Here is a 14,187-nt window from a genome sequence, read left to right as displayed (position 1 = left end):
GGGTAGGTTATGGGACCTGTCAACTTCTTGTGGCTCCATTGGGAGCTAAGCAGAAAAGAGGGAACTCATCGCGGTGGGGGGGACAGCAAGAAATAGGGGATACAGTGTTAACCAGGGCACCTGTTGGGGTAACTAGAAATAATGGCCACAAATTGGAAGAGAGCAAATTCAGATTGAACATCAGGAAAAAATTCTTTACAGTGAGGGTTGCCAAAATATGGAATAAGCTTCCAAGGGAGGTGGTGCTGTCCCCTTCCTTGGAGGTATTTAAAAGGAGATTGGACAGACACCTGGCTGGGGTCATCTGACCCAAGCACTCATTCCTGCCCAGGGCAGGGGGTTGGACTTGATGATCTAATAGGTCCCTTCTGACCTCAACATCTATGAAATGATGAACTTACTGAAGATCAGGACCATCAGATAGAAGGCAAAGGCTGTAGCCCTCAGCACTCCCATCTTCCTTCTTTCCCTGCATGCTCTAGTGCTGAACATGGGGGAGATTTTTAGTGTATTTATAATTCCTTTTCCTGCTCAGTCTCTACTGTTCTTGGATCTACTGAGTACACTTTGTTAGGTCTCTGAAATGTAAAGAACGGTGCTGCAGAAACAACTGAGCCACCCTATTATATGGTTGATAAGTGGATGCATCTTTTGGGGTTTGTTGAGGAGAAACAGATTAATTTTGACTTAGTTAAGGGAATAGATGGTTCGATTCAGAATCTGACTAAACGTGGTTCCATATCATTCCTTACAAAACAGTTTGCAATTAGCTATGTGATGTATAAATTTGTTGACTGAGATATCACCTCTTTCTAGTGTGAAAGGGAGTGTTACTCTGAATAAATCCAGCTTCCTGCAAAACTAAGAAGTTGGTATTCAATAAAATTATTACCTAGTGGTATTACATAACCCCCTTAAGGTGTTTAGTCAACTGCAATTTATATTTTACAATATGACATTGAATATTTTGTACTTTTTTTTGTTTCTAACACAGCTATTCAGATTATGCATCAAATTGGCTCTTTAAACAAATGGAAATGAACAACAGTTGAAATAATAAAGATTTTTAGAAAGACCTCAGTGTTCTATAAGTTTCCGAGCTACTTTTTAGTATATTAAAAAAATTTAACAGCATTTTTTCATCATTTAGTCAAAAAGAACAGATAGGAATTTTCAGACCTGCAGCCATACATGTATAATTTCAGGGCCCTCCCCCGACTCTGCCCAGGCGCTGCTGCTGCTCCTTCTGTAGCCTGGGTGTGTCAGTTTCAGTTGCTGATATTTAGCACTAGAATTTTTTTTTTAAATAGGGTGGGCAGAAAACCTAAAAACCCTGAAGAGTGCAATTTTAAGAAAAATTATACCTGCAAAAGATCACCTCTGACTTTTTTTCTTGTACACTTTTATGAAATATCCCAGATATCCCCTGAAGGGTTGTTTAATCCAAGTAGCATTAGTCTTTCTTCTCCCAAGCTGTTCTGTGCAAATTTATATAAAGCCCTGGTAGGTTAAGTGGAAACCACTCTTCAGATCCTCATCCTCTCTGCTAGAACCACAGAAGAATACCTCAGAAAATAATGTTGTCCATGTCAGCACCAGTTCTAGTGGGTTTCTGTTTTGTCATTCCTTTGCACAGAAAAGTTGTGGCTATGGGCCATCAGAGAGGCTAGATGGACTCCTAATGCCAGGTTAGAGGCTGCATTGTGAGAGAGGTGGTAGAGAAAGTCCTTTCCAGATACTGTGGTATTCACCAGGAATTTCCAAATACAAACAGTCCTCGGACTTATGACACAATTAGTTCCTGAAAACTGTCTTAAGTCGAAACATTGTAACTTAGAACTGATTTTCACATAGGAACAATGTTATAAGTGGGGGACTGGTTCCTGAACCAAAGCCTGATACCCTATTTTCACCAAAAATAACCCAGAATTTTGTACTCAGTCAATTATAGATGAGTAATATAGCTACATTCATGTATTTATATTTTAAATTGGTGCAATTCTCAACCCTCTCTTGCACCTTTCCATGTGATCACAAGACCTATCCAAAACATGGCTTCAGTCTTAAGTTAACAAGTCTAGTAAAATATGAAAAACCCGACAAATTTTCCTTTGTATTTTTTTTTCCTTTTTTAGGTAAAGCATGTATGCAAAGCTCAGTGACAAAAGGTATAAAACGCATGAGCCCTCTATGGCAAGTACATTGGAAGGAGGAGTTGCAGGCTCTAAAACCCAGATAAACTCAAACATTTGGACCCAGAGCTGCCGGGAAACTTGGAAGAGAAACTGATTGGAAGACTATTGCTATAAAAGTGGAACCCATTCTTCTGCAACATCATTAATTAAAAATAAATACGCAAATAAATTATAAGCAACATAATGACTGATCTTGGTGCTTTTTGAATCTCTGGATGATTTTATTCTTTAGGAATTACTATTGACATTTTTCTATCCCTTTCAGTATATATTTGTACATAAAATATAACTGGACAGTTCAGGTTTTGTATTGTTTAATAATATTATTGAACGTTAAAACACTTCCCAAGGATGAGTGCAGAAGGATACCAGTACAGAGCTTTATATGACTACAAAAAAGAGCGGGAAGAAGACATTGACTTGCATGTAGGGGATATATTAACTGTGAATAAAGGTACCTTACTAGCACTTGGATTCAGTGAAGGGGAAGAAGCAAAGCCTGAAGAAATTGGTTGGTTGAATGGCTTTAATGAAACCACAGGGGAAAGGGGTGACTTTCCAGGAACATATGTAGAGTACATTGGAAGAAAAAAGATTTCTCCTCCAACTCCAAAGCCTCGTCCTCCACGACCCCTTCCTGTAGCACCAAGCCCTGCAAAAGCTGAAGCGGAGTGTGAACAACAAGGTTAGTGCTGGAGTTCAGTACTTTTCCCCACCCCCTATTGTTGTGACTTTACCATATGATATACTTTTTCTCTGTTTCACAGAGTTTTAATTTGGATATAAATTTTCTTGTATGATAATCCAGCCAGTATACTTTTGTAATGGATCGTAAAGATTTTCAGAATGAGTAAACTTATGTTTGGTCTTGTCTTCTTAGAGAATAAAAGAATCTAGTAGACACTTCCCATTTGTGGTGCATCAGATTCACTAATGGGAATCCTGTGGTGAATCTGACAGTATAAACTTTCAATTGTGTAAACCAGTCCCACTACAGAATTCTTATCAACTGGCTAAAAAGGCATACAACTGGAGGTTTAATATATAGTGCTACATATTGCAACAAGATCAGATATTTATAAAATGAGTAATGGGATAATCATAGAAAAAAATCAAGCTTAAATTATTTTTATTTTACTGTGCATCTTGTCCAGAAAACACTGGTTTCTGTAAGCAATGAAAATTATTTCCTGTGCTATCTGACACTGCAGCAGTGTTCTGGTTAGAGTTAAGATGCATTTGGCTCATAGTCCCTGGCAAACCACGGAAGGGGTTTTTGTTTGTTGGGAGAATTGTGGATGTATACCTGTCCTAGGGTGATCATGACTTCTCTCTGTTCTACATACTGGAGTTCAGACTTTTCGAGACTTACTTTAAATGAAAACAAATCAGCCAGGCCCAGTAGATGTTATTTTGATGCTTTGCAGGTCACTTCAAATTTCTCAAAATACAGCATATGGTACACTTCTAGAAGTTATGCGAAAGGAAGAAATGGGGAAAGAAGAAGAGAAAGGGGAAACATAAGTTGAAGAAAAGGAAGAAAAATGAAGAACAACTGTCTCAAGCTGTTAGAGAGGTTACAGAATAGCTATAAAGGCGTAGAGAGTGTTCCTTTTTTATCCACGCCACAGAATTATAGGGGTGTTCAGCAGTATAGCAAACTTAAAGATGACTTGACAAGGTTTGAGAATGACTGACTGCATTCTGTTCCTTATGAATGATAGGTGTAGAAATGTTCAGATCATCATTTAAACAAGAAGTAGCTTTATAATATTTTTCTCTCATTTCCATCAGTAATTTTAAAAAATAACATAAGTTAGATTTGTTTCCTATAGCGGTGCAACAGTCCTGTCCAGTGACATCACACCATGTGACTACAGATATGTTGACAGAACAAGGAGCAACAGTCTCAAGTTGCAGCACGGGAAGTTTAAGTTAGATATTAGGAAGAATTTTCTTACTAGGAGGGTAGTAAAACACTGCAACAGGTTACCCAGAGAAGTTGTGAACTCTCCATCCTTGCAGGTTTTTAAGACACAGCTAGACAAAGCCTTGACTGGGATGATCTAGTTGGGGGTGGTCTTACTTTGAGCAGGAGGTTGGACTAGATGTCCTCCTGAGGTCCCTTCCAAGCTTCATTTTCTATGATTCTAAATGGTTATTCTGTCTCTGAGTTGTGGCCACAGTTTATCGGGTGGGGTGGGGCGGGGTGAAAGCTGATTTGCAAGCCTCTGTTCACACAGTTACCCAGGTAAACTGTAATTAAAAAAAAAAAAAGGAAACAGAGCATTGTGTATGACCACTACATGGAAATGTGTAAAACACTTCTTTACAAAGCTTCCACAGCGTATTAAAAACCAGACCTGGGCTATGCTTCAGAAAAACAACTTCCTCAAAGACATTTAAGAATTGTTTGTAACTCCATGGTGTTTTGGTTACAGACTGTTAAGAGCCTGGGTAAAAATTTCACAGGTCCATACCTCCCACTCAAAAGCAATCTAGTCTCTAAAAGTCAGGTTTTTAAAAATCAGAATACTTATACATGCAGATAAGCATCTAACTCCAGACCCATTAGGCATATATCTGCATCTCCAGCAGTGTTTAAAACCTTTGAAAGCCTTATCCTTAGTCTTTTAAACCCCAGTTATTTTTAGTCAGATTTAGATTCCTAAAAACTGATTTGGGTATTTAAAATGGGAATAAAGCACCACTGGTGCTTTTCAACAGCTCTGATCTTTTTAGCAGTCTGTGGTACAAAGTCAATGTATTGGCGTGGCTTGTGAAGCTTGTTTTTGCTCTGAATTTAGTAACTTGCAGAACAGGAGATTGTGGAATGTAGTTGTATTTGGGCACCTTAAACATGGATAGCTGGCAGGTAGTTCTGAGGAGTAGTAGGGGAATACGTTGCCTTTATAAGAGCATTGTTCACCCTGGGAAATTTTAATCTGAGGTAGTTGCCACTAATAGGCTTGAAACAGTGATTCCCATGAACATAAGTTTTAGTTTGTACAGTTGAACTTGCCTGAGCTCTGCATACACTCACAGTTATGCTAGCGCTGTGGTTTTTCAACCTCTTTTTCATTTGCAGACCCCTAAAAAGTTTCAAATGGTGGTGTGGACCCCTCTGAGTTGTAAGTGTGGGTATTCAAATACTTTTGATTGATTTATGATCATCTTTTGTTGACCTCTTAGACAGTTTGTGGACACCCAGGAGGTCTGTGGACCACACGCTTTGGGGACCCCTGTGCTATGTGCTCATTATGGGTATTTCTTAAAGCAGTAGTTCACACTGCTTTTTAGACTCCAGGCTTCCTTTAGAAAATGCCAACCCCTTAGTTTTTACTCCTTTGACTTCAGAAAGAAAATAGAGCAATTCTTCTGTTGCAAAGAAGTTGGACTATAGTGGGCCTGAATGTTTTAACCCTATGAATTCATGTTTGAAATGTCTAGGTTTATCTTGTGAATCATGTTTGTACACTTATCAGTGCTAACATTGCATAGCACCCACAGCAACCTTAAAAGGATCTTGAGTCACCCTGGTTGAGAATCACTGTGTTTAAGTTATGGCTGCTGGAGCTGTTCTGTGATATTCTTCTTTAGCTCTAGAATTAACTCCTTTTGTGTCTGCATGTACACTAGTGTTAAACTTAGTTTATTCTAGGATTTTTTTTTTTTTTTAAGTAAGACAGTGTCCTAAATGCCAATGGCAGGTTCTGTCCTTGCTTGAGGCATGCTGCATCAGAATATTACCTACTTATAATACTAGCACTTAACTCTGATCACCCTAAAACTGTGATGGCTTAGAGCATGGTAGATATAATGGATGATATGATGATATGAAACAAGATTAGACTACGGCAGCTGTGAATACACAATTTTTTATTTATTTTTTTTAAAGAAAAGATCATCTTTAAGTTCAACCTGTAACTTTTTTTGATAAAAACATTCTTTATGCTAACACCCATTTTTTAATTCATGGGGTCTGTATGTTGCCTGTAATGGATGGCTAGCTCATTAATACCTAAAGATCAGTGATTAGAGTTCTCTGCCCACCTGTAGGAGAAATGCAGAACTGTGAACTTCAGGTACCATTAGGAAGAGTTTGTTTTTTAATCCTGTGTGTTCCTTTAAGAGACATTGAAAAAAGCAAAGGATTATAAGGGGCTTTTTGTGCATTTGATTTTAAAGGCATGCTGTAATTTCTTTTTGTTGTTTAAGAAAAAAAGTCAAGAGATGTACCAAATACTAGAAACAAAAAGGGGAAAAAAGGAATATAAACTATCGATTAGTCAAGGGGGAGGGAGAAGGAGGATATCTGAAATGAAACCAGTGGGTGCAACCTTCAATTACCTGCTGGGGCGGGTTCCAAAGAGGATTGAGCTAGACTGTTCTCACTGGTGGCAGATAACAGAACAAGGAGTAATGGTCTCAAGTTGCAGCAAGGGAAGTTTAGGCTGGATATTTAAAAACAAAACAAAAACCCAAAACTTTCTCACTAGGAGGATAGTAAAGTACTGGAACAGGCTACGCAGAAAGGTTGTAGAATCTCCATCCTTAGAGGTTTTTAAGACCCCAAAACCTTGGCTGGGATGATTTAATTAGGGCTGCTCCTGCTTGGAGTAGGGGGTTGGACTAGACGACCTCCTGAGGTCCCTTCCAACCCTTATTTTCTATGATTTCTGTGAGGAGGGAGGTATGTACATGTAGAATCACTTATGAATCTGTTGAAATAAAAATGAGAACAAAGTGGGTTTTTTTTAAAAAGCACTTGGCTTTCAGGTGGCTTCTAGTTTTGGCTTTCATTATTTTCTAAGTTCTGTTTTAAAAAATGCTACAGGCAACAGAATAGTTAATATTGTCCACCAGTCAAATTAAGATTGGCAGCAGGCCAGCAAGATTCTTCCCAGGATGATAAAATATTGCTCTGTACAGCCCTAGCATACGTTTTGAAATATATTAATACTAGTTGTGTAACTTGTTTTACTGTATATGGTCAAGTTTATATTTTCAGTGCTTAATAATTTGGAACTGCTGTGTATCAAAGTGACAAACTGACAGGGGAACTGCAAGTAGGGACATCTTTCTTGTAACAGTCAGTTGTTCATAGTTTGCATGATTTTTTCCCCCCTTCTGTTGGCTTAGTCAGCTTTGTGCAGGGGGAGAGTACATATTTTAGTAAGTGCGAAGCAGTTGGAGGGCTTTTTAAAAGTATTATCATTAAGTTCCTTCAATTTTAAGCCAACAAAAAGGTTTTTTCATTTCAACTCATTCTTTTTTAAGTATTTTAATAATTAAAATTATCTCAATTTTAATTAACTTTTTACTATTTATTATGTCTGTGTTTCTTTTGTATTTTTGTATTCCTCAGGTCATTCCCTTTCTAGGTAGCTTTACTTCAGGTTTTTGTGCACTCATTTACCTACAGTATTTGGTCATAATGCTGAAAATACCAATAGATACCTCTGCATCATAACCTCACTGAATTTTAGTGGATTTGTTCAGATATGTAAATGTATCTTGTATCTGCAGAATCATGACCTTTGCCAGGGGAAGCTTGATCATCCAGTGTGCCATTTCTAAATCATTTTTAGGGCTAAAATATTGGATAACTATATGAAATTGTAAGACTCTTTTTCATGTGATCTGCCTTCCCTTCCCCTTCCCTTTTTCTTAATTTAAAACGTATCGAAATGGTACAGGTTTGAGCATTTTCTCTCCCTCTTAATTAAATTGCATCTGAATGAAATGAGGGGAGAGAATAGCCATTTAGGCCTGGCACAGGTCAGGGCTGTACAACGGCAGCCTTAATTTGTGCCATTGAATGTCATCCCTTTTGCTCCAGCAGGACATAGTCCTGTTTCCCCCATTCCCGTTTGAACTCTGGAGAAGGGAATGTCTATCTCTGCTACCTCCAGGGACACTGCCAACAAGTTTAATTTATTAAATTATTTTTTATGCTGAATTCTTAAGTTTGTTTTTGTAAGTAAGTTTAGGAACCAGAGCAGACTTTCATAGTAATCTCTTTTCAATTTTTTTTTTCTGCTCAGGAAGTTACTGAGCTTTTTAGAAGAGGCTAAAATGATCACGTATGTTGATATTGCATACTGTTTGAATGAGTTCAAGCATTAATAGACATTAGAGGTTTTTTAACTATCAAAGAAATGCAACATGGATTTTTAATCCCTCCCTCCTGCTAGAAAGAATATAGATCAACAAGTCACATATAGATAATGGCACATGGCACACAGCACTTGCCTGTCTGTTCCAAATGGGTTAGACAACTACTGACCAAACTTAGGATGCAATCAATATATGGCAGAAGATCCAAATTAGGGAGACTAAATGCCCTTATGTATGCTTGAAATAAAAACAATTTAGTTTTATTTGTGTTAATAATTGTTTCATAAGCTCAATGTACTGTTTCTTTGTGATGTAAATAATTTTCAGCACTGAGATGGAGATGCATGCATTCCATACAAAGTTAACTCTGGGTCTGAAAATGACTTATGCCTTTCAGAGTAAAGGAGACATCAAAAAATGCTTAGAGCATTGTTGCTGAGGCTAGTGATTGCCTGCATCTTGATTTGCTGCACATACTTGATATGAGGTTACATTTTTGTTAAATTCTATAATATTCAGAAATAATGTTTGGTGGTGCTCAAATTGCATTTCAGGATTCTGGAGTGGGGTGGAACATTTGATCCAGGGATGGGAACTTACTTGGGCTGGAGTGCCACTTAACAAGCTTTGAGCTATTGAGGGCTGCACATGCATGCCTGCACACATGTGCAGACACAACATGCTCACAGGCATGCATGTGCAGACATGTACATGTGTGCAGAAACACGCACATATGCCCCCCACAGCTCTTTCTGCACCCCCTCCCCTGCTTTAGTCCCAGAATGTGGTTGTGTTGAGAAGCAACTGTGGCAGCCATACCCATGTGGCCTGAAGCAGCACATGGGAATGTAGGATGGCACTGGCCTGGCCTTGTGCAGGAAAAAGGGGGCCAGGAGCTGTGGGTTAACCTGGGCTGGGGCAGTGCCATGCTGTCTTCAACCCCCCTCTCTGCACCCTCTTCCCTGTCTGGAGACCTCAACATGTGAACAAGCCAGTGCTGCATTGTTCCACATGAGTGCAGTTAGAGCAGCTCTTGCCTGAGCCAGCCATGTGCCAGGGACTCGGGATTGGGCAGGAGCTGTGCCAGCTGTGACGCAGCTCAAAGCAGCACTCGGGAACACGGTATAGCACCACATTGGCAGGCCAGGCCTCGGTTGGGCCTAGATAACCTGTGGGTCCTGGCTGTCTTACCCCTGCATCCTCTTCTCTGACAATGGGAAGAACCATACCTGCGTTTTGACTCTCACTGTGGGGCCAGGCTGTCTGGTCTGCCAATGGCTGCAGGGTCAGAGCTGCTCACAGGCAGCCTCACTGGGCAGAAGCCTGGCCAGGACCTCAGTGCTCCTTGCCTTGGAGCGTACGCTGGGGGCTGTGGAGCGAGGCAGGGTGAGGTGGGCCAGGCCAGGGAGGGAAGTGGCTGGCTGCCTGACCACTGGAGCTGCTGTTGCTGCTGTAGCTGGCTACAGCTCAGGGAAGGGAGAAGGACAAAAGGCACTGAAAGCCAGGGCAGCCATGGGCTGGATACAATTCTCCTTCAGAGGGCCAGCTGCAGGCCAGATAGAATCATTTGTTGGGCTGGATCTGGCCCATGGGCCCTATTTTACCCACCCCTGATTTAATCAATAGGAAGGCTGAGCATTGCAGGGAAAGGAAGAAATAGCAGGATTCATTCTTGCTTTTTCTCTGCACAGGCATACTCTTAGACACTTAGTATTTCAACTAAGTCAGTTAAGTCTGATACCACATTCACCCAGGCTTATCTTAAACTGGTTTTGGCCATTTTGAAAGTGGCTTGTATGCATTGAACTTGTGTTACAGATTTAAACTGGCTTCCGATCACTTCTACCAGTTTGTGTGTAACTTCTGTCCCTAACCTATATGTCAAGCATTGAGATTAGGATCAGTTCATGGTTGTTGCTTAAGCCCACCTGCTGGCAGTGGGAAATAAACATTTATTAGTAAATGTAAAAGGACTTCAGTAAACTAGATAAATAAAAAAAAGATCTAGTTATGCTATGAAGAGTACTCACCCATTCATTTTATAGTGGAGTAGTTTTAATATTGACCCCCACCTGTGTCATTAGTTAGCTAATTATTGTGTTGTTTTTGAGTAATTTTTTAGGGTTTTTTTAGTTGACTTGCCGCCTTCTAGCCTTTTGTAGTACTCTTAACTGTTTAAAGCCTCCATTACACTCATGCACCTGGGAAAGATTTAAAATACCACAAATGCAAAACGGGCCTTCTCATCTTAATCAGGGATATCTTAACCTATTCTACTGGCCAGGACCCACGACTGTGTAAAATACTTCTCATTTAGGTGTACACATGAGAAAATAAACTTTTGAGTTTCAGCAACACATGGTGTGTTACAGCTGCTAAATAATTGCCAGGAAAGGATAATTTTGTATCATCAGTAAATGGCCGTACCTGCATTAATAGTTGCATGGTGGCACTTACTCATGTATGTTCCCTCATGTGAAAGAACACAGGTGTTAGTAATACAGTTGCCTCCAAATCTTTCACTTGTATAACTTGCTCACAATGCTAGTTTCCGTGATGAACAACCATGAAATCAGTCTGAAGGCTGAAAACTGAAGGATTACTCTATTTTAATGGCTAGGAATGAGAAGGCAGTTGCATGATTAGTTAATCTATTTAACTGTAGTGAAGGCCCTTCTGTTATCTGTTCTAACAATGCTTTTGTCATTGTACTGAAAGTACTGTAGATTTGAGAATATAGTTGGATTATTTTAGCACAGAGGGAAATTGAAACGTCAATCTTAGGTTTTATTTTGAAAAGATTTTTCCATTCTTAGCAAGACTAACTTAATTAACTTTGTTCAAGCAAAATACACAGTCGGAACATAGCCTTAAGTTTTCTTCTTGGAAAGGATATTCCGTTGCTTTTATATATGTGTGTTAAATTTGTTTTTTGTTTTTGTCACCATTTTCGAACCAAAACAGCGTTTTTAACTTTACCTTGCACTTAACTATAACTGAACCTAATTTGGTGCGAAGAATACCTGCACCAGTTTACAGTCTGTATCAAATTGATTGCTTTTCATTATAGCCGATATGTATATTACAGGTGGATTCAAGGGTACATTCAGCATCTCAGAAGATAGTACCCATACATAATTCTGTATTTTTAGTTTGACACTCATTACAAAAACATTTACAATTGGCTAGTATCAAAGATAATCACTTATGATGGTAACTGGTGCTTATAAGTAGGAAGAGAGTTTCATTTTGAAGTATTTAAAGTTACATATTCAATGTCTGTCTAAAGACTTTAAAAAAATCTTATTGAAAAGACAACAAGCAAGAGAGACTCCCTGCCTTTAGCAAGAGATCCCAGAATATATCAGATTTGTTCTCAGTCCCCATTATTTCTTGTCTTGTACCAAATACAAGAATACCACTTTCACATAGATAATGCTTATCTAAATAGTTCCTTTATCATTGTTTAAATATGATGATTAATAGGTGAACTGCACTAGATGTAGTATATTTGATGTCATTCCTATCACCAGCTCCTTTCCAGAGGAGGGGAAAAAGTCAAATTCCCTTACCCCTGAATCCTAAGAAAGTATTCTGTGAGTTTGAATCTTACAGCTTCTGTTTTATATAGATGTGTACTTGGTTACCATTTAGTATTTTAAGTGATGTTATTTTATATCATGACCTTTCATGTGCTAAGTCAATAGTGACTAAAACCACAAACTCCAGCTCAGGAATGCATTTGTAAACTGCTGTTGACAGTTCTTCTCTACTTCTCAAAAATAATTTAACTAAGACCTTACGTAAAGTCAGTAAGAAACTAGGACCCAGCTCTCTAACAGACCCCAGTCTTTGCATTGTGCGGTTTTCAGAATGACTATACCAGCTTTGGTTACCCTATCCTCTATCCAACATAAACTGTACTTCTTTCCCAGATCCTCAGATAATATCCAGGATTCCTAATTTCCATGATTCTACTTATGACTGTTTTTGTAACTTGCTGGTCTAGAAAGGCAATGATAGTTAATGCCATAGCTTGAGTAGGTAAGGATCTAAGCCAGGGATTTAAAGGTCAGACATATCAAAACTTTCTGCTGACCTTTGAGGCACCTGGTTCACACAGTAACAAAATAACTTAAACACTAATTGTGAATCACCAAACCAAGTTCGACATTTCAGGCATTTGTCAAACATTTTTCTTGTCTAATATATTGGCTGTGCAAGTGCATGGGTTGCACCCACTCAATCTACAAGAACATGAGTCTGACACCTTAGCTTGAGAGCATAGCTGTCTAGCACAAATAGTGCAAATAACCTTTTCAGGAGGAGGTCTTGGGTTTGATCTTTGGTGGTGAGACAGTCGTACATACTTCAGATCATGCAGGTTGAAAGGATTCCTTCTGCTGGCAGGGATGGGGGACTTTCCTCAATAGGCAGACCTGCTGGTAGAAGACAGGTGTACACCCTCTGATTGCTGCCAGTTCTGGCAGCATCCAGTATTCACAAGTCTGGGAGAGGATCAGCATGTTTCAGGAAATAAGCAAAGAATAAGTTTGGCTGAAAAATATATAAAAAAAACCCTGTTTGACATAAAATTGTGTTTCCAAATAAAATTGCTCATGAAAGTGGAAATTTTTCTTGGGAGAACTTTTTTTTCTGTCAGAAACCAGCATGCCTGAAAGCTGAAGTACTTTATCCAGAATCCAAAAATAATTCAGTTCAAAGTGGCATTGTTGTTTTTGCATGGGTGTTGTAGTTTGGGTGCCTTCTGTAACTTCCCCTCGTATGGGCCAGGCTCTGTGACTGGACTACATCTACCATGATGATGTAACTCCAGTTTGGCCTCAACTAAAACTTTTGATGGTATAACTATGCCAGTTAGGGGTGTGAAAAGATCACACCTCTTTGCCAATGTAGCAGTGTCAAGAAAGTCTCTGGTATGCATGCTGTAACAACATAATAGGACATCTGCTAGCTTAAAGTATGTTTGTTATGAGGCTCTGTCATCATGCCTATACAGCGGCAATAGCTATTCTGTTCTGTAGACAAGGTTTCAGCCTCTTGTTCACCAAGAAGGGGAAGAGAAGTCAAGTCAGTTCTGAGACTATTGTGACTATTGGGGCACCTTAGTTGCTGTAACAACCCTCCTAGGTTAGTTGAATTGCTTTGCATCATTGGTAGGGATCCTGGTTTTCCCTGATTAAAAAAAAATTGCAATTTCTCTGATAAAACCCCCAAAATCCATGATTTAAAATGAAGCACCCCTCACTCCCCTCCCGCATCCCCCTGGCCCTGCTCATGCCCTTTAATTCTCACCCCCCCACAACCCTCCAGCCCTGCCAAAGGGGACCCTCAGCTGCCAGGGCTATGGAGAGAGGGACCTGGATCCACAGCCCTCTGCCCCCAGCAGGAGGTTGTGCGGGCCGGGAACAGTCCGAGGCCCCTTTTTCCGCGCGGCGGGCTGTGGCCAGCAGCCCGGACACGCCGGGTCAGGGAAGGCAGGCGGCACGCTAGAGTTAGGCACGGACGCTTAATGGTTGTTTAAGATTGTTTACTTACACCGCAGATGGTCGCGGTGCAGGCTGGAAAACTTCCAGGAATACTTCGCTTAAGTCCCAGTTTAAGGACTCGGACAGAGCTCTGGATTCACTCACAATTCACTCACACGACGTTTGCTAGGCTCCGTGGAACTTGCGCGCAGGGAAGGGTACGTCAAGGGATCGTTCGGCAACGGGGAGAGGCGAGAGGCTGATCAGACCCCTATAGCCTTCTTGATATTCACGCTGGGTCCAATAGGCTCCGCAGCGCTTAGAGATCTTCACGAGACGTGAAGTCTCCTCCTCCTGATGTTCGTGGAGTCCTCCAACTTGGG

At 40.0% G+C, this 14,187-nt stretch overlaps 1 protein-coding gene across 1 annotated transcript in view; it reads left to right on the top strand.

The window, feature by feature from the left end:
* Positions 1-14,187, top strand: part of PIK3R1 (phosphoinositide-3-kinase regulatory subunit 1) — a 78,020-nt gene that overhangs the window by 3,546 nt on the left and 60,287 nt on the right. Inside the window, exon 2 of the mRNA XM_006021431.3 lies at positions 2,136-2,880. Coding sequence (XP_006021493.1) covers positions 2,547-2,880 — 334 coding nt within the window. The 5' untranslated portion in view covers positions 2,136-2,546. The remainder of the gene's footprint in view (positions 1-2,135; positions 2,881-14,187) is intronic.

This window comes from Alligator sinensis, unplaced genomic scaffold, assembly GCF_000455745.1.
Source record: "Alligator sinensis unplaced genomic scaffold, ASM45574v1 scaffold159_2, whole genome shotgun sequence".
Taxonomy (NCBI): domain Eukaryota; kingdom Metazoa; phylum Chordata; order Crocodylia; family Alligatoridae; genus Alligator; species Alligator sinensis.
This window is presented reverse-complemented; position numbering and strand designations above follow the sequence as displayed.